The 18128-nt window shown below is 39.5% G+C and overlaps 4 protein-coding genes across 5 annotated transcripts; all 4 read right to left on the bottom strand.

Annotated features, from left to right (window-relative positions):
* Positions 1 to 735: 735 nt before the first annotated feature.
* LOC120785306 (gap junction beta-1 protein-like) lies at positions 736 to 2881 on the bottom strand. The gene has a single exon (XM_040119918.1). It carries the CDS (start codon positions 2871 to 2873, stop codon positions 2046 to 2048), a length of 828 nt encoding a protein of 275 aa, XP_039975852.1. The 5' UTR covers positions 2874 to 2881; the 3' UTR covers positions 736 to 2045.
* Positions 2882 to 5333: 2452 nt separating this feature from the next.
* LOC120784916 lies at positions 5334 to 10233 on the bottom strand. 2 transcript variants are annotated; one of them, XM_040119058.1, is made up of 8 exons: positions 9510 to 10233; positions 9167 to 9299; positions 7834 to 8992; positions 7494 to 7624; positions 7186 to 7349; positions 6733 to 6887; positions 6399 to 6484; positions 5334 to 6278 (listed from the first exon to the last, which is right to left on the bottom strand). In XM_040119058.1, exons 1-8 carry the CDS (start codon positions 9651 to 9653, stop codon positions 6196 to 6198), a joined length of 2055 nt encoding a protein of 684 aa, XP_039974992.1. In that variant the 5' UTR covers positions 9654 to 10233; the 3' UTR covers positions 5334 to 6195. The 2 variants fall into 2 exon arrangements, with proteins under 2 accessions (XP_039974992.1, XP_039974990.1); XM_040119056.1 differs by having other exon boundaries at positions 7494 to 7627; positions 9510 to 10231.
* A 1709-nt stretch (positions 10234 to 11942) lies between these two features.
* On the bottom strand, positions 11943 to 15004 carry LOC120784925 (transforming growth factor beta activator LRRC33-like). The gene is made up of 2 exons (XM_040119074.1): positions 14799 to 15004; positions 11943 to 14620 (listed from the first exon to the last, which is right to left on the bottom strand). Exons 1-2 carry the CDS (start codon positions 14952 to 14954, stop codon positions 12743 to 12745), a joined length of 2034 nt encoding a protein of 677 aa, XP_039975008.1. The 5' UTR covers positions 14955 to 15004; the 3' UTR covers positions 11943 to 12742.
* Positions 15001 to 18118, bottom strand: LOC120784926 (tumor necrosis factor ligand superfamily member 13B-like). Its single transcript, XM_040119075.1, has 5 exons — positions 17895 to 18118; positions 17682 to 17769; positions 17500 to 17556; positions 17069 to 17416; positions 15001 to 15930 (listed from the first exon to the last, which is right to left on the bottom strand). Exons 1-5 carry the CDS (start codon positions 18078 to 18080, stop codon positions 15815 to 15817), a joined length of 795 nt encoding a protein of 264 aa, XP_039975009.1. The 5' UTR covers positions 18081 to 18118; the 3' UTR covers positions 15001 to 15814.
* Between the last annotated feature and the right edge of the window lie 10 nt (positions 18119 to 18128).

Below are 18128 nucleotides of genomic sequence, written 5' to 3'. Positions count from 1 at the left end.
CACTGCTAATTGCTACAAGTACTTTCCTTTGACAGAGTTCATTATTTTATCACTTTGGTACAACCCATTTGAAAGAAACCCACTGGGGGGAAAAAAAAAAAAAATCAGTTAGATGAATTGCATTTGGCAAATTATCAGGCACTTTATTTCTTTATATTACATAATGTACACACCATAAATAGTTTCAACCCATTGAATATTTTATATGGATTGTTTACCTGGATGTAAACTAAATATATGTACATGTAGGCATATCAACATAAGGGTTTCTGTATGCATTACAATGCGTATAAAAACAGGTTAACTTCATAACATACCAGCGTAGGGGACATTACATTTTCAGGACCAGAGAGATACTGAATAATATACTATGCAGGGTAATATTAAGGAAAGCAGGTGCAAATTGTCAGAGAGTGATGGGTCTCTGTTAAAAAAAAAAAAAGTATGTCAACCTTAAACATTTATAAGAGCCAACTGGAAAATAACTCAAGACAGAGGCTGCAATGAAGTAGGCAGTATTTACAACTGCATACAAAGTTATACAAATCTAAAGACATATGTACAGTATTGGGATTTGGAATATTCCAAAAGTGACCCAGCAGACAAGTGAAGGAGTAAGAATGAATGAATAATTGTATTTTTTTTCCATTTCATCAGTTGGACATCATTGGAAATCTTCAACAGTACCTTTAAAAAAAAAAAAAAAAAAAAAAAAAAAAAAATGCAGGATGAAGATTTAGTGACATGTCAAAGTGAGGGCCTGACTTTACCTTACTTTTTGGATGTAGATCATTCTAAGTATGCAACTGGGGTAAAAGATATCAAGTGTTAAAAAGTCAGGATGTACAAATGTTTGAGGGAAAATTTCATTTAAAATCTATTTTCTCTCCATGTTACATTGGCAATATAATATCCAATGACAGTTGTCCATAACTGGACAATATTTAAGACTCTCTTTGGTTTTCTAGCACCAACTATTATGATATTTCCATTGCAGAATGCCAAATTATGTAAGAGTTATAGCTGTCAGCCCAAAGTTTAGCATAATCAATGACAACTGAGTTCACTATAATCCAAGCATTCTGCCACTGGTTTAAAGAATCGGTACTGTTCCTACAATTCATTTCAATCACATTAATACCTTTTTCTCCATTACTTTGCTCTAGCTTTGATTCAGACTGGATTAAATATGATACATAGTAGCATTATTTTTTATCTAAATGAAAAAGTTGACTCTCTTATCCAGCATTTTTATCTCTACAGTAATCTCTGCCTCTTTTCAAACCCGAACCGGTCTTTTATTTTTTTTAGCACATTTTGTCTGATTTACTAGAAGTCACATTTACTTACTACTAAGCACTTTCCAAAGTTTATCTTTTAACAGTTTTTTACATTTTGGAATTTTCTGGGGTCTTCAGGCTGTCAGCCTTTCCTTTAATTTTAGTATGGCATGACTTAATACAACATCCTTAAAATAGGATGGGCTTTTGATCAGAACACAAACCTGCCACACCTGTAGGATTTAATGAAATCCACACTTTAAAGTGAACTGTCGCACAACAACAACGCAACCTTGACCAAAATTAATGGTTGCATGATCCTCATAGTCCTGGTTTGAATAATGAAATGAATGAAAGCTGCTTCGAAGGCAGAAAATACAGACAAAAATCTGACAAATGAAGGTAAGCTTTGGCTAATGGTCGTCAATAACGACAATTATGTTTGTGTTGTAGTAAATGAGCTAAAACATGCAAAAACATTGGTGTTGTCCTTTAACCTTCACTACTGGCTCCAAATAGTTTAGATAAGTTCTAACAGCAACTAACACTTGTGTCAGTAAAAAAAACAAAAACAAAAAAAACAGATGAATCAATAAGCAATTGAATGATACATAACATAAATAAATGGTCTAAATGTGGATGCTGACATTGATCAAATATACAGTATATGTGACATTAATGCCAGTCAAGATGCTCCATTGGACCTTGGCCAGTGTGATTATTGTTGATTAGTTTAAAAGGGAAAAGGAAACGGTAAATGGAGTCTCAGAAAGCGGAACACCTCTCACCCTTCTCAACTGGGCTCTTTTTGGTCACAGTGAACTTAGACTTGAGAGGATGGTCTGCTATCAGCTGATTGATTTCATTTTGCCTATACGAAGACAATCTTTGACTTATCCAAGCTACTTTGGACTCATCTTCAGAGCCTCGAAAGCACCGTTTGCAGGCCCTGCCTATGAGGTACACCACCTCGGCCAGATTGAGCAGCACACACACCCCAGACACTGCCAGCATGAACACAGTGAATATGGTCTTCTCTGTCGGCCTGGAGACAAAACAGTCCACCGTGTTGGGGCAAGGGTACGAGTCACACTTCACTAAACGCACCATCTTAAAGTCAGGATAGATCAAGTAGAAGATGTAGAGAAAAGCCGCCTCGAAGATTATTCTGAAGATGATACTGATCATGTATGTCCACCACAGAGCTCCGGTGATCTGAAACTTCTGGTTCTTGATGTGTTCCAGCTCCTTGGGGCTGCCACGGCCCGTCCTCCTCAGGATCTTCTTGTCGATGTGGCGTCGGTGGGCCACGTGCATGGCCACCAGCAGGGCGGGGGTGGAGACCAGGATGAGCTGGAGCGCCCACAGGCGGATGTGCGAGATGGGGAAGAACTGGTCATAACACACACTGTTGCAGCCGGGCTGTTGGGTGTTGCAGGTGAAGCCAGACTTCTCATCTCCCCAAACACTCTCAGCAGCAACAACCAGGACCAGGATACGGAAGATGAAGATGACCGAGAGCCAAATGCGTCCGATGCCGGTAGAGTGTCTGTTTACGCCGCTGATCACGGCATAAAAGGTCCCCCAGTTCATTTTCGACTCCAGGTCTGCAAAAAAAATATATATATAAATATTCAGTTAAGGTTAAGTGGATGTAGGCAAAGCTATCTTAATAGCTCATGGGCAACTTTTATTTATTAATAATTATAATGATTAATTATTAATTATAACATAATACAGTAAGTGAATTTTTTTTTTTTTTAAATCCTCCAAATGCCCCTCAGAAGTAAAATAATCCACTTGGTTAAAGAACACTAACCTTTTAGCCCTTCATATTTGCATAAAGTCACATTTGTACAAATGGCTTATTAAGTTAAATAACTTAGCTATAAACATTGTCGTTGTCCACAAAAAACTTTGTAATTTAGTAAAAGTCTAACTATTGTAACATTTGTTTTTTAGAGGTTTACCAGGCTCAGCCGGCGGTGCAAGCGGCGTAAGCAGCGTAAGCAGCGCCAGGTCCAAAGATAACCATCTTGAGGTGTGGCCTGAGCATCAAGCTGGATTTGGCAGAGTAAGGAGCAACAGACAAGAATTGCCAAGTAGCCCGTTGGCCGTATAAAAGCAGGGGCGATGGCCTACCACCGTGCACCGTCACAGGATGCAACAAGTCAAAGCCAATTGCAAAACATTCGCCGAGGCACGTGATCTGCTCACCCTGTATTAATACTGTACTCCCAAACTGACCTACAGCCCAGTTGCAGACAGACAGACTGCCAGCAAATTTCTCCAAGGAATCAGAAAGACATCCATCTCATTATGAGAATTTTTTTAAGACATGAGAGATCTCATTGTTAGTAAGAAAGGCGCCAGACTCGACCAGATTTCCTGATAAAAACTTAAAATTAATCACACTCATTAAAAGCTGATTTATCCAAATCCTACTACTCTAAAGGGTAATGATAATTTAAACAAAATCATGCCAAGTATTTGTCAAGTCGAGGCCTTGGGGCATGTCAGACGTCACTCACATAAAATCTGACCTCACTGCACACTGAATGTTAGTAGAAAACAGAATGAGAATGATAGAACATGTATTTTACCTTCAGCTGTGGTGGTACACAAAAATGTGTACAAGATAGGTGGAAATGAATGAAAATATTGTATTTTTTAGCAAGCCAAAAGGCTGGACCGAGAACACCATGCGTTTGGAAAATGCTAATCATTCCTCCGCCACTAGCCACTGCCCTGCACCGTAGCAGTCATATGCTCTTATATAAACTATTTACATACAATGGCAGCCTTTATTGGGCTGCAACAAGACTCTTTAGAATTCAGATCAAACGCCTCGATTTCCGCCCACTCTGGGCAAAAGAAGGAATCTGTGTGGACACAAAAGGCCTCAGCCTGCCACATTATTTATTGTGCTTGGCCAGGGCAGGGAAGTGAAGGAAGCTTTTGACCTGAGCCCCTGTCATTGAGAGCACAGAGTCACTCACAGGTTTGCGGATTCATTCGCAATATGAGCTGTTCAACTGTTGGAAAGACTAGTGGAGTGGAAAATGAAAGCCAGCCTTAATGAAACAATCATTTATATACTAGATTTAATTCAGACCCTTTCAATTTTGTTTTCAGACATCTTATTTGTTCAAGCTGTTTTTTGTGTAATTTTTTGCAAATTTATGACAATACTGTAACCTAGGCATGCAAAAATAATTTCATCAAGCATTATGCCTTAATAAACTCTAAAATACAGTATATTGTGAATATGAACATAAAATTGAATTACCTTGAACTGGGTAAATTTAAAGAATAAAAAAAAAAAAAAAAAAAAAAACAGTTTTATGTCTGATGTTGTTCTGTTTTTCCTACTTTACTAGCCTACACTGCTTTTGACCAATGAATACTACATATTTTATCATATGCAAAGTGGGACACAGGACAATGAATATCCATCCATTTGGGTTAGAGGTTATCTACAATGGTCTCTCCCATCTGCTAGAAAATACAAACCTGCTTATGAATGAGCTACTACAATAGGTTACTAAATCTGCATGTGAACAATGACGGATGCAAACTCACTATACACCCTCAGACCCATATAAACAGACGTAATTCACTCATTTGAAATACTAATTTGACCAGAACAAATAGTGAAATCTCAGTATAAAGATACTGAGATTTCACTATTTGTTCTGGTCAAATTCCTCCCTTTAACAGTAGAAACAATTATTTACAGTAACAATAAAATTGAATGCATGTGAAAAAACAATGTGGTCATTTGTCATGTATTATCAGATGACCTACACAAGTTCACAGAGCCATGAGCATTTTGGCGTCACTTATGACAGAAATAGTGGGAGGGTTTGCGTGGCCTGGTAATTCTTTGAATGAACTAAACCTCATGTATTTCCTCTCCAAGATACACTACTCTACAATATAGAAAGACATGGGGCATACAATTGGAGATAATACGTCTTTATTACAGCAGCATATTTGTTTATATTATATATATAATATAATATAATATAATATAATAAATATTGACACACACAAAATAATAGTTTTGCCATTGTACAAGAACTCAATATCAACCAAAGGCAGGGTGGCTCTAATAATGATTATTAATATTAAAAGATCTATAAAAAAATAAAACAAGAGGTCAGGCAATCTGACTGAACTGGCACTATCTAGTGACTGGAATAAAATCAGGACCTGAGGACCCTGGTTTTATGTTCAGGGAAAAGGGTACAAAACTATGTCTAAAATGGGGAAGGAAAGGTCAAAATAAAACACCATGCACCACAACTTGGTATCCATGCCCCCGTACATATAAAAAAAAGGTTATAAAAAAATATTCACACTTTCCTATCACTGCTTTAAAAGACAACAGTCACAATTTTCTAGAGTCTAAAGCAGGATTTTAAATACAGAAAAGACCAAAACAGAAATTTCTTGAGTTCAAATAATGTTAGAGCACATCAGCTTTACATTCACATTCACTAGACATAGCTTTGTAGTTGTTACTGTATGAACTGCGGTACAAGACATAAAAATACTCAAGAAAGCTGATACATGCTACTTAATCTGTAATAATCCAGTCAATGCCTTTTTCATTTGTATTTAAATAATATTTTTTATTTAAATACCCTTGATGTATCTATGTACTACAAAGTGCCAGTCATAGTAGTTTGTCAAAATTTACTAAAAGTCCTCTGTATTTTGACTTGTACACACATGGTCAATCGAGGTTATGGTAAATTTAAAAACTCTCATTTAAGAATCATTACTGGTCTCCGTGTTTAAGATTTTGTCCGTTGACTGCCATCTGTATTTTAATTTAACCAAAACACTAGCTGGTTGTAAGGGAAAGTTATCTCAACAAAACTACAACCAGCATTCCCTGCTTTCAAAGTTACTTCTTTCTTTGGGTATAGCACGAGATGAGGTATTTCTCCCAGTCAGAGTCCTGTCTTCTCATTTTAAGTTGAACAGTGCCTAAAAAGTAGAACACGCGATTAAATGAAAAACTTCAAGTGCAGCTATGGTCACACGCAGGCTTTGCTGCCACCTACTGCAGATGCAGGTAAACAATGTCCACACTGTAACTCTACTTACTTCTTTTCATGAGACCAACATTCTTAAGTTTGTTGTGTTTTGCATGTCCATTTTGGGCCAGTCTCACAGACAGTGATGCACCCCTCCTAAAATGAACATTACAGTACGATTGTACAGTTAACATTTTGTGTTGCTAGTGGCTTCAAAATTGTATATACACACACATTATAAGGGTCAAGTAGTCACTGGACTTATTCTTGATTCAACAGAATACATAATAATTTGTACTATGATTGACCGTATTTAGTATTTTTTCTTTTTTGGTTGCCATTTTCAATTCTGTTAATTCTTAATTTACAAGTCACAGTTAATTGACTGATTCATAATGAAGTACCTCATAGCTCCGAGCTTTCCCTTTTCCAAGAACAGCTCGACTGTAACTTTGGGCCCCTGTGGGTAAAGTCTGGCATAAAGTGTCCTGTTGTGCACCATCGCTTTGAACCAGCCCACTGCTTCCTCAGACCAGTCTCTCCCATTCACAGGCGTCACCTGGGGGAGGAAGCGGACACAAAATACCTTGAACTAAGATAATTCATTTCCTTAATCACTGAGCAATAGATAACGCTGTGACTAATCATTTGGACAAATGCCAATAATTGAATCTACACTCTCACAGCAGACCGCAGTATATTAACCATTTCCATGTATGCAAATCCTGGGAGGGATAATCTTCACGCCTGTCGAGGAAAATCTTAATGTGTTCAATGAGAGGTTTATGTGCTAGTTTACATAAATGTGGAAAATTATCAAGCTAACAGTGATAGAACATCGACAGGATGCCGCTTACATTTGCCAGTGAGACCTGCACAGCCTGAAGTGGAAGGGCAGCCATTTCTGGGGACATCTCCTTGATGTTCAACAGCGACAGGCAGGCAGTGCCACCGTGGTCCAGCCTCTTGACCTGCACTTTGATTGATGTCTCACTCCCTGCACCATCGGGGGAATGTTTATCTTACATGCAAAAGACAGAGCATGGCAGGTTAAGCTAAAAACAGTATGAAATACCCCAATTGGTTACAGGCAAGCAAAGTAACGCTGCTACCATCTAGAGGCATGCATTTGCAAAACCATTCCAACACACAAAACTGAACCCACCTCCACTTACTCCACATATCGTCGTCACCTGAGCCCTGCACCATTGTTCTCGGTCTGGGAACCAACCCATTACTTGGGTTCCAATGTCTGGAATGCAGTTCTGCTCGGCATATGAACCACTGGCTTTCAAACTGCTGCAAGTGAGAGAAAGATAATGGCAACCAGAAACATGTGGATTATTAAAAAGGAAAAAAAAAAAAAAAAAAAAAACTACAAAGAAAGCTAACAAAAAGGGATAAGTGGCTCTGTCAGTCCTGTAAATGTGATCAGGGAATCAGTGAGGGTTGAGAAAAACTGAGAATAGCAGACATGAGATTAGAATCCATGTTGAATGATTTACTCTGTGACAAGGGCCTGCAGCTTCGTAATGGAGTCTATGTGCTGGATGTAGAAGTTGCCTGGGCTGACAATGTGAGACACCACAACTTCAGTTTCTTCAAACCTCCGGATCTGGTACTCGGGAATGGTAATACTGTTGATCGCTGGCTTTTTTGCGTCAGCAGAATTGTTCTCTCTTTCAGGTTCTGTACACTGGAGAGTTTGGGTTTTCCACTGGACGTTTACACAAGAGTTCTCCACTTGAGCAGTTATATTTTGGCAGTCTTTATTTTTCACTGGGCTGCCATCATTGTGTGCTTGTTGCACCTCTGTGAAGACGTCTCCGATGTCCCACAATTCAGTCTTTGTTGCAATCACACAAGTGTAGGTCAGAGAGCCACTTGATTCCAGTTGTTTGACTCTGAAGACTGGTGCTTGATTTTTGACGTCTGCACACAACGTTTTCGGGTCTAGCGCTTCGATCAGACGATCTTCCACAACATGTCTGAACTGGTAGCTTTGTGTTTTGGTGGTAGATGAGGTTGACTGCGGTGAACCTGAAGTGTTCGTTCTTTTACTCCACTCCATGACACTGACCTCCAGTTCACCCATTTTTTTAGCGTTGGCTCTGAGGAAGTGCAGCAGCTGAGAGGATGTTTGTTTTTGGTGTTGCACCTGGACATCATCCTCCCGTCCCCAGCTAATTAGAGGTGTTATTTCCTTGGGTTTAGGATTACTGATTTCTGGGAGTAGAGTTTGTATTAATGGTGGTGTCTCAGCATTAATCTTGGTGCTCTGGATAGTGGCAGGTGGAAGAATCACAGCATCTGGTTGGCTTTTCTCCTCAAAAATAACAACTTGTTCTTTTTCTTCAGCCTTAAAAAGACAGGATGAGCTTGTGGTCTGAACAGCGCTGTTGTAGCTGGAGGAGGTGCTGCACATCATGTCATCCTCCTGGACCACTGCAGGCTGGGAGATGAGCAAATGCTTCAACTGCTGACGGGTCAGCGTGGCTCCAACCACCTGGACTGCTTTTGCTATGGAGCTTGCCATGAGCATGTTCCGCAACATGGGCCCAAACTTGAGAACATCTGTCATCAGGATCCATTTTTCTCCGAGTGGCTGAAATTGGTTTGTTCTCAGTCCATTTTTGACAGCAGGCTGGACACAAACTTGTGGTTCTGTAAATATGACAGTAGCAGCAAGAGAGAGTTTTTGGTGACATGAAGATGCACTGGAAATCTTTTCCTACATCACACCTGTGCAATGCCAGTAGCAGACAAGGCATTTGTATTGAACACGGATAACTGCAATTTCAGATTAGCAGCTAAAATTATGATTCATTCTGTACCTACCAACTATGAGGTCCTTTATTAAAGCTGTGAGCTGGTCAAGAGCTCGACATTTCGCATCCAAAGCCTTTGCAAGATCACTGAACACAGTGGTGGGAAAAGATGAATCAATGAAAACTTGGACGTCTTCATAAGCCTGAGGGGAAAGTGAAACGAATTTAACTCAAAAGTTTTTTTCAGTTTATTCAAATATACAAGTAAATTGTGTTTGCCGAGTTTATTAGTATAAATGCTTGGGGCATCAGATCTGACCATGTCGCCTGTGAGCCTGCTAGCTAGCTAATCTACTGATAATGGTACCCTTAAATGTAAAAACGTTTGAGCGTTAAACCGGTGTTAACATTACCTTGTTGGTGAAGCCGTTAAGTTCTTGTTCAAGTGTATTCCTGGCGTTTTCCAGCAAAAACAGTTTGTAGATTAACTGCACTTTCTGTGCGATGAAAGAGGAGTGCGGCTGGCGGTGGACGAGGTGCCGCTGAGGAGAAGTCATGGTCGAAAGGGGGTGGGGGGGTGATCTCTGTCCGCCGGGCTGCTGCTGCTGCTGCTGCTGGAGCCCGGGCGTCTGCTGGCTAATGTGAGCTAGATGTTAAGTTGTTACCCGTGACAGGTTTTGACGACACTGTTTGTCCACAGTTTAGTGTTTCTGGGATTGGGGGAAGTTACCGCAGTGCAGTAATTATTTAAATTTTTCTTCGCCTTCTTGACCTCGCTGGTTTTCTTGGTCTAGCCGCCGTTGTCACTGAAAAGTTTCCTGCTCTTTCTTCAGCCGCCGCCGCCACCGGCCGGTCGACAAGGAGAGGCCCATGGACGCCATGTTGAAAACTCCTGTTTGTCTTCTACCGAAGTGCTTACCTAATTTGTAAGCCAGGTGTGGTGTGATATTAGTCGGTGTCCTTGCTCTTTCTTCAACTTATCTGTCGCCGTAGCCGACGTTTAAAAAGACTGTTTAGTAAAGCCGGCTTGCTGGCTGTCTCCCACCACTAAAGGCACCTTGATGGGGCTTTTATTGGGTGGCCTGCTCCTGATGCAGTGGGCTGCTGGACTGCCAGAAGGATAAACCTGAGTGCACAGTGTAGGTCATGAGCTCTTGTGCTGAAGAGAAAATATGAAGGAAATTCATATTTAAGGACCTATAACCTCTGGATAGGTATATTTCAGCGCTCCTGGGATGTAATGTAGACCATCTTGTCTTAGTTATCTGACAATTCACACAGCAAATCAAGACTGTTTCCTACAGTAAATGCTTTCTGAGAACCAGCCAGAGACCTCAGTAGCCATGGATGGATTACTGACTGGGCCTACCGGGCCCCTACGGCAGAGACTCTGTATGAACATTTCTTGTTACAAAGCACAATCCCCCCCACAACATAGCGTCCTATAGTAAAATCAGGCCCTATGTGACTGCAAGTGTGTCGAATAAATTACATATCTCTTCTAAGGTAGGAATATCTTGTTTCTGCTGAAGAGAAAGAGGAAAATTCGAAGAAAAATACACACTGTCAGCTGACTGTAACAATACGGTTAGGAGGATTTCTGTATTATGGACCATTGAACCATATATTCTCTTGAGTGAGCTGATATTTATAGCAAGAGTTTGCTGGGAGAAAGTGCAAAATGCATATGTTAATGAAATTCCAGTTCAGCATATTTCTAAATAGATCATAGAGCAAACACAGAAAATTAGAGCAGAACAAACAGCTGGTTGCTGAGATAGTTACTTTATCAAGGAATGAGTTTACAGTAGAACAGATAAAACAAATGATTTAATTCTGGATCAGACAAGATGTATGATATGTGCTACGTTTGAGGAACCAGATATCACTAATGTAAGATAAGATTATCTTTTTAGAGAGAGATTTTCATCGCATCAGGTTTAATTGGGCAAGGTTGATCATTCTTTATGAGGTTTACTGGAAATAAAGGTACCCTAGAGGGAGAGTATGACAGTTTTCAATGTGCTAACAAACAGGCTGCTGCTAATATCCAAATGCCAGCTACCACTAACCGCCAGGTAGAAGAATGAATACAATTTGCTACTTGCATTCCTATGGCTTTACGTGGAATACTATACACACAGTGTTCTTTTCTTCGGGTGCTCTTTGTTTGAACTTGTCAAGCTGCTACTTGATCTAGTACCTAAATCTTGTAGGTGGGGCCACAAAGACATTTCCTACAGTTATATTGCTCAAGAGCTAGATTGATAGGCACCCTGCCTGTTTTGATACTAATGCTGGAATCACATGCATGGCTCTAGCCAGTGGACAAAGAGGTAGAGGGCATAAGAATTGCAAAATGGCACTTGAATCAGTTTAAAGGAGGATTGCTCAACAGGATATCCTGCAAAAGTCGTTTCTCCCTGGTGCTCCCAAAGCTACTTGCTCAGACTGTTATAAAATCTTCAGAATGTTTCATACCTTTCCGATTCAGATGTATTTTTATACTGCAACATGTAATTAGGCCTACACTATTTTTTTTTTTTTTCCAGCAGTCACCTCACCCCATTATTTGTGGATCAGCAGTGTGGGATACCATTCAAAGTGTGTTCATGCACTGTTAGTTTAACCTCATGCTAATAATTATGTGTTACATAGAGGGGTTGAGTAGTGGACCAGATTTATTGTATGAGAATGCACCTCACACTCAATGATAGTAGCCTTCCATTCAATACTTCATGACTTGGTGGGATTCAAGTGGCTCAACTAAAAATAGAAGTTCAAAGAACCCAAAGTTCTTCCCCCCAGAACCTCAGTGATTTTTTTTTTGCAGGTACAGAAATGAAGATCGGCAACACTTTCTGTTTATTAGGTTCAGCATGTTTGTTATGAACAGCATATTTGCCACATTTACTCCCAGGGTCAGAGCCACATAAATTATAAATCACAAAACACAGACAGTTGCAGATAGTGTTATATATATTTGAAATGGATCTTGTATACACAGGCTGTCAAATAAGCTTTATTTATTTGAAAATATATACATATGTTTATACGGAAACTTTTACAAGGTTTCTTATTGGCGTTGTATTGAATTTTTGAGGTTAGTCTTGATTCTGAGAATGTTGTGCAAGGCTTCATGGACATCATAAAAACTTTGTGCCAAGGTTAAACTTTTAGTTGTAAACAAACATTTCACAATGAAGGACAGGCAAGAAGTTCTCCGCATGATTAGTAATTTGGCACGCACTGTAACCAAATATGGCCTAGGGGTCGATAAAGCCAATTTCCATCACAACATCTTAGCTCCGCAGGTCACACGGCACGATACATGTTTGACAGACTAGTAATGGGAAGTGGAGTCAAAGGAGAAAGCTTAAATAGAGTGAGAGTAGATGCATGTGTCTGATTTTGAATTCGTAACTGCATTTACTCAACTGAAAGTCTGTTAGTTTTTACAGCCTAAGCAGCCATTAAGCCGCACTTCTGTAAATGCTTAATGCAAAGTAATACTCACAGGAATTACGCTCCAGTTACTGTCTGTTTACACTGCAGTTTCTCACTGACTGTATTCGGTTCGCTGACTTGATGTAAACAATATGTTGAGCAATGTGCAAAATACAGCATTGATAACAGATTTCAGATATCACACTGCAAATGATCTTTTTGTGTGACATAGTTTCCTGGTAAATATGATGAACACTGTTAATGTCACAAATAGAAATAACACAACAATGAACATTTGTCCAAAACGAACTTCCTGTGCTTTTCTGTGAAATAAACAATACATTGAAGAGCTTTTCAGATACTCTGTCATCATGATGTTACTATCACCTGTAAAGCATTCAGCGTCACTGATATCAGGCAGTTTTATTTTCAACTCATTTAGGACTGTCAGCCATTTACTGTCACAGCAGTTGAAATAGTTTCCACTAATATACATGAGATTAAGATGTGCAGATAAAGAATGAATCAAAGAATGGTTTAAAGTCACAAAAAAATTATTTCTTATGTCGATTTCTCTCAGAGGAGAGCAGCTTAAACTGCTGGGTATAATATCAAGATGGTTGTTTGACATGTTCAGCTGAGTTAATGCTGGCATACAGGGTAAAGACAGATCAGAGCCGGTCATGTTGATTTCACTGATAATCAAGGACTGAAGAGTTTTCTGCACACCTTCTAGTGCACTCACATGCATTGCCATGTGTGAATTTCCTGCGAGATTGAGGGAAACCAAAGAGGTTTCCTGAAATGTGTTTGGATGAAGCATTTTTATATTGTTTTCTTTAAGGCTGAGGTGTTTCAGAGTCCTTAACTGCCCAAAGGCAACACAGGATGTGTTGAGGTTTATTTGCTGTGTTGACTGAGAGCCTCTCAAATGGTCCACAAGAGCACAAGGCTGTACAGAGTTGTCTTGTAGATTTAGTGTATCTATTTGTGTGAGTGCATTGAGAAAGAGCGGGGAAATATATACGAGTCCATTGCTTTGCAGGTCGAGGTGCTTTAAGGAGGGAAAGAAAAGCTGCCGACGGTATCCTGAATCACTGTAATTTCTAATATTCCAGATAATGTTCTGCAGACAGTTGTAACTGAAATTCAAGGTTTCTAAAGATGAAAGAAGGCTTAAAGTCTCCAGCGGGAAAGACCTGAAGTGGTTATAGCTCAGGTCAATATAAATCAGCGGCAAATGCCTCCAGTTTGAGTGTAGGTTATTTTTTCTGACTATGTTCTCATTTATAAGTGCATTATAAAGAGAATTGGCCTCTGATACCATTGTAGCCTCTGAATTTAAGGTACCAACCATGTTATTCTGTAAATGAAGATACCTCAAATGGTTCATCTTTGGAACAATTGGGAAATAAAGGAGTTTGTTGAAACTCAAATCAAGAATTTCAAGCTGATACAACTGGTCATCCTCATGCGTGATAAAAAACTCCACTGAATTCTGACTAAGATTTAGATATTTAACTTGGTGTAATTTAAAATCACAGATACGTGCAAGGTTATTTTTGGCCAAGTTTAGCCTCTCTAATTGGCTCAATGGTTCAAATGTCCCCTGTTCTATCACTGACACAAGATTGTCATCAATGGTAATGGCCCTCAAACCTTTACTCTCCTTGAACAAGCTGTGTGAAAGTCTTGTTAAAGCATTACCAGTCATCTTCAGTTCATTGAGAGAAAATTTGTTTCGAAGGTACAGCTCCACTGCATCATCACTCAGACCATTCATTGATATATCCAAACTCTTCAGTCTACTGATGGATTGTAGAGCTTTGCTGTTACTGCCAAGGTTGTTGTTCAGAGCATTTCTGGACAAATTCAACTCTTCAAGTTGGTCCAGGTTTTCAAAAGCCCTATCGGAGATGAGTTCCAGCTGGTTAGAGCTCAGGTCCAGCTGTTCCAAGTATGGTAAAACAAGTGTGTGCAACTGTCTGATGAAGTTATTGGACAGGTCTAGTCTTCGAAGTCTTACATCCAAATCCAGAGGCACAGAATAGAGGTTCTGGTTGTTCCAGGACTGCTCCTTTAAATGAAAAGACAGTTAATCATAATCAGAGGGTGAACCATGGAAACCAAAGTCAAACATCCTTAGCAGTTTCTCAGCTCTCAAAACCAGTAAAAGTGCAACTTTATGGACAAAAATTGAATAAATTGCAATGATTTTACAAATTCTACATTTAAATTACTCATCTTGAGCATACCTTTGGATCATCATATGTCAGTCCAGTTATATAAATGTCATGGCTGAGTGACCAGAGTAGTAGGAGATTATAGAACATATGTCTGACCATTCTCCCTCTGCTGCTGCTTCTGCTGCTGTTAAACTGTACAGTATCACTACTGTTGTCAGAGCTCATATACACACTCACACACACCCTCTTATAGCCATGCTTAATAAAAAAAAAAAAGGGGGGGAGAGAGAAAACAGCTGTGGACACCAGATGGACACTGTGGATACTATATTTAGACAATAAAGACTTGACCACTTGTACATCACTTACTATAAAGCTTTAGAAAACGACCTTCTAACTTGGATAAAAACTTTGTCTTTTAGACAAAGTTGGTCGTATTTCTGTGTTAAATGAATTCTATTACATAGATAAACACATTAAAATTAGTTAGAAACTGAAATACCAAGTATGAATGTGTTTGCATTGAGACATACTATCCCGTTTATTACAACTTTGATTTCATCATGATATATTAAAGCATTTACAGTACTGAGGAGTTGCGTGTCAACCAGGAAAACACCTCCTGAGCAATATAAATTTATACCTTTCTTTGTTCCTGACATAATCTTAGGAAAACGGAAACCATTCAAAAATAAACCAGGGGAACAAATAAACAGGCTGCGTGTAGGTGGAGATGAAGGGAAGCAGCCCAGCAAGGTATAAAGAGACGTGTAAAAATAGACTGATGAAAGGAGGTGGTAGCACACATAAACAATGCAAAGGGACAGGCCCAGGTGGACTACCTGAAAGACACACTTTGATGCTAAAATTTTTTAAAAGTAACTGTCTTAAAACAAACTGACAGATGAGATGGGCAGTTCATTTAAGAAGCTAATGATGTGTTTTCCTGAGATTAGTAACAGGTTCCAACAGTCTTCCTGCTGCTGTCCCTCATTCCTTTATCAGCATCCCCTCACACAGCTCAGTGTCAGCTTCCCAGTTCCTGCAACAATGAGCTGCACAGTTATCGTCTTCATTCTGTCTCTTCAGTTTAGCTTTATGACACCAAAAAAGGTTGAGTCTGTGTCCATTGAGATGACGGCTTGGGGCCTGTCTGGGATCACCAGTTCTAGCTCATCATCCTGATGCAGCTGCACAATACCTGTAACAGATACATACTGTTAAAAAACACATGATATCAAGGGAGATACAAGATAGGTAGTATAAAAGAGAAAACTGACATACAGTGTCTTAGTAAGGAGTTTTCAGTACTTCAGTGCTTCTTGGCATAGACTCTACAAGTCTATGGAACTCTACTGAATGATGAACAACCACGTTCTTTCAAAAAGACATGCACCCATTCGGTGTTTTGAGAAAAGTGGTGGAGCGTGATGCCGCACGTCAATCCAGAATCTCCCGTAGGTGTTCAATCGGATGAGATATGGTGACTGTGAAGGTCATAGCATATTATTAACTTGATTTTTGTACTTATATAAACATTCAGTGACCCCTTGTGCCTTATGTGGAAGTATCTGCATTTATAATATTTCTCTACTCTTTCATTCATGTCTTTCCTTCAATTTGCCATGCTATTTGAAGCTAGTAAACAAGGCCAGGCAACACTGCTTAGATTAGAGGAATGGTTTTTTTTACGTTTTGGGAATAATGTTTATTTGCTCTTCTTGCCAAGAGTGAGATGAGAAGCATGATTCCACTCTTTTGTCTTTCTGGTAATTCTGAGGGTGTAGCCAGCAGCCGGTTATCTTAATTTAGCATAAAACCTGTTAACTGGGGGAAAACAGCTACCCTGGCTCCATAAATTTTAATAAATAGAGCTCACTATTTGACATGTTATCTCTCAATTGTGTAATCCGTATAAAAACAAAAGTGTAAAAACGACACTGGTTTTTTATGGGGGGGGTGTGCCTGCCTATTTCTTAGTTTTGGCCCTAGACTCCGGGAAGTCACTGCTCCAGGCCAAGAAATAGTCTATTACAACCATGTGTTGCTTTTGGACTTATATTTTTGTACATAATAAACAAATTAGACATCTAAGAGGTGCTGGTATGTGGATTTTGTTAGCTTTGGACAGAGCCAGGCTAGCTTCCTGTCTCCAGGCTTTGTGCTATGCTATGCTAACCCACTGATGGCTTTAGCTTCATATTTACTCTGCAGCCATGAGAGGGGTGTCAAACTCCTCATCTACCTTTCAGAAAGAAAGCAAAATAGCATATATCTCAAAATGTTAAACTATTTCTTTAAGAAACCATAATGCAGAGCGGCAGTTGAGCCTCACTGACCTGCAGTGTAGCATGTGTTGGCAGGTGTTGCATCAGGCATCTCTTGCAGGCAGCGCAAGAGCTCTGTTGACCTCGCATCTGCATTAGTGGAGCCCCAACTTCGAATAATATGACCCATAACTGTGCTTGGGCTTTTGAACAAAACCTGTGAATTAAGCAGAACATTTCCTGAAAAGCTGGAACAAATCAGATGTAATATCAACTTAGTTATGCTTGAGATACAGTGACACAATACTTGTCCAAACACCAAGTAATAACCATCTTCTTGGACAACAATTCTGTTTTCCTTTTGTGAAATCGCATTTCCTTGCTGCGCAGAAACAGTCCAAGGGATCACTGTTATATTTCCTATGGGAAAAGGCAAAATACACTTATTCAAAATAATGGCAGACGGTGCGATGATAAAGCCAAAGACATCAGTTTAGTTTTACCTTTTATATCTGGCTGTGTGTTAGTATTAGCAGTTAACTGCAGGAATGATGGTGGAGCTGGCAAGAGGGGGGAATATACATAATACTTTAATTTCATTAATTTAGCATACACTGTTTATGGTCTCACTACCAGATTAGACTGTGACAAATGGACACATTTGCAGTTTTCAGCTCCAACCCACCTCTGCAACTGCCCTGTTCCCGTTTTACTCTCCTAGAAGACATCTTCAGAGAACTCTGAGTTTTTTGGAAAGTACTTGGCTTAATGTCCTAGGAGAAAACAAAGCATTAAGAGACAGTTTCTTATTGCAGCGCAATCTAAATACTCACTAAAGGCATAAATCTCAGTAGTACAATGTCCAAGATGACTCCATCCTATATAATCAGTGACATACCTCCCTTGTTTTAGACATCTTGGCCATTTTCCCATTGACTCCCTCAGATCGTGGCTGATTTAGTTGTTGAATTAAATCCCCTTGGAGTTTTCGAAAATCATTTTCTAAAACTCTGGCTCTATGCACCAGGAAAAGACTAAGACAAAACATAAATGCCGTTAGTGATAATAAAGCATTGTAAAGCATACCGAGACTTGCAGACTGGATGTCCTCAAGTTACTCAAATGGGTGAGG

The sequence above is a fragment of the Xiphias gladius genome, chromosome 23 (genome assembly GCF_016859285.1).
Source record: "Xiphias gladius isolate SHS-SW01 ecotype Sanya breed wild chromosome 23, ASM1685928v1, whole genome shotgun sequence".
Classification (NCBI taxonomy): Eukaryota; Metazoa; Chordata; class Actinopteri; order Istiophoriformes; family Xiphiidae; genus Xiphias; species Xiphias gladius.
Note: the sequence above shows the minus strand (reverse complement) of the source record. Positions and strands in the feature narration are given on the sequence as shown.

Excerpts from the sequence above, each read along its gene's own strand:
- LOC120784925 (XM_040119074.1), bottom strand. The coding sequence starts at position 14,954 with ATGAGCTCTGACAACAGTAGTGATACTGTACAGTTTAACAGCAGCAGA. Across the intron at positions 14,621-14,798 it reads TGACATATGATGATCCAAAG|GAGCAGTCCTGGAACAACCA; the intron begins GTATGCTCAAGA and ends TTTCATTTAAAG.
- LOC120784926 (XM_040119075.1), bottom strand. The coding sequence starts at position 18,080 with ATGCTTTACAATGCTTTATTATCACTAACGGCATTTATGTTTTGTCTT. Across the intron at positions 17,557-17,681 it reads GGAACAGGGCAGTTGCAGAG|CTCCACCATCATTCCTGCAG; the intron begins GTGGGTTGGAGC and ends CCCTCTTGCCAG. Across the intron at positions 17,417-17,499 it reads CACACAGCCAGATATAAAAG|GAAATATAACAGTGATCCCT; the intron begins GTAAAACTAAAC and ends CTTTTCCCATAG.
- LOC120784916 (XM_040119056.1), bottom strand. The coding sequence starts at position 9,653 with ATGACTTCTCCTCAGCGGCACCTCGTCCACCGCCAGCCGCACTCCTCT. Across the intron at positions 8,993-9,166 it reads AATAAAGGACCTCATAGTTG|AACCACAAGTTTGTGTCCAG; the intron begins GTAGGTACAGAA and ends TCATATTTACAG. Across the intron at positions 7,628-7,833 it reads CTGCAGGCCCTTGTCACAGA|CAGTTTGAAAGCCAGTGGTT; the intron begins GTAAATCATTCA and ends TCTCACTTGCAG.
- LOC120785306 (XM_040119918.1), bottom strand. The coding sequence starts at position 2,873 with ATGAACTGGGGGACCTTTTATGCCGTGATCAGCGGCGTAAACAGACAC.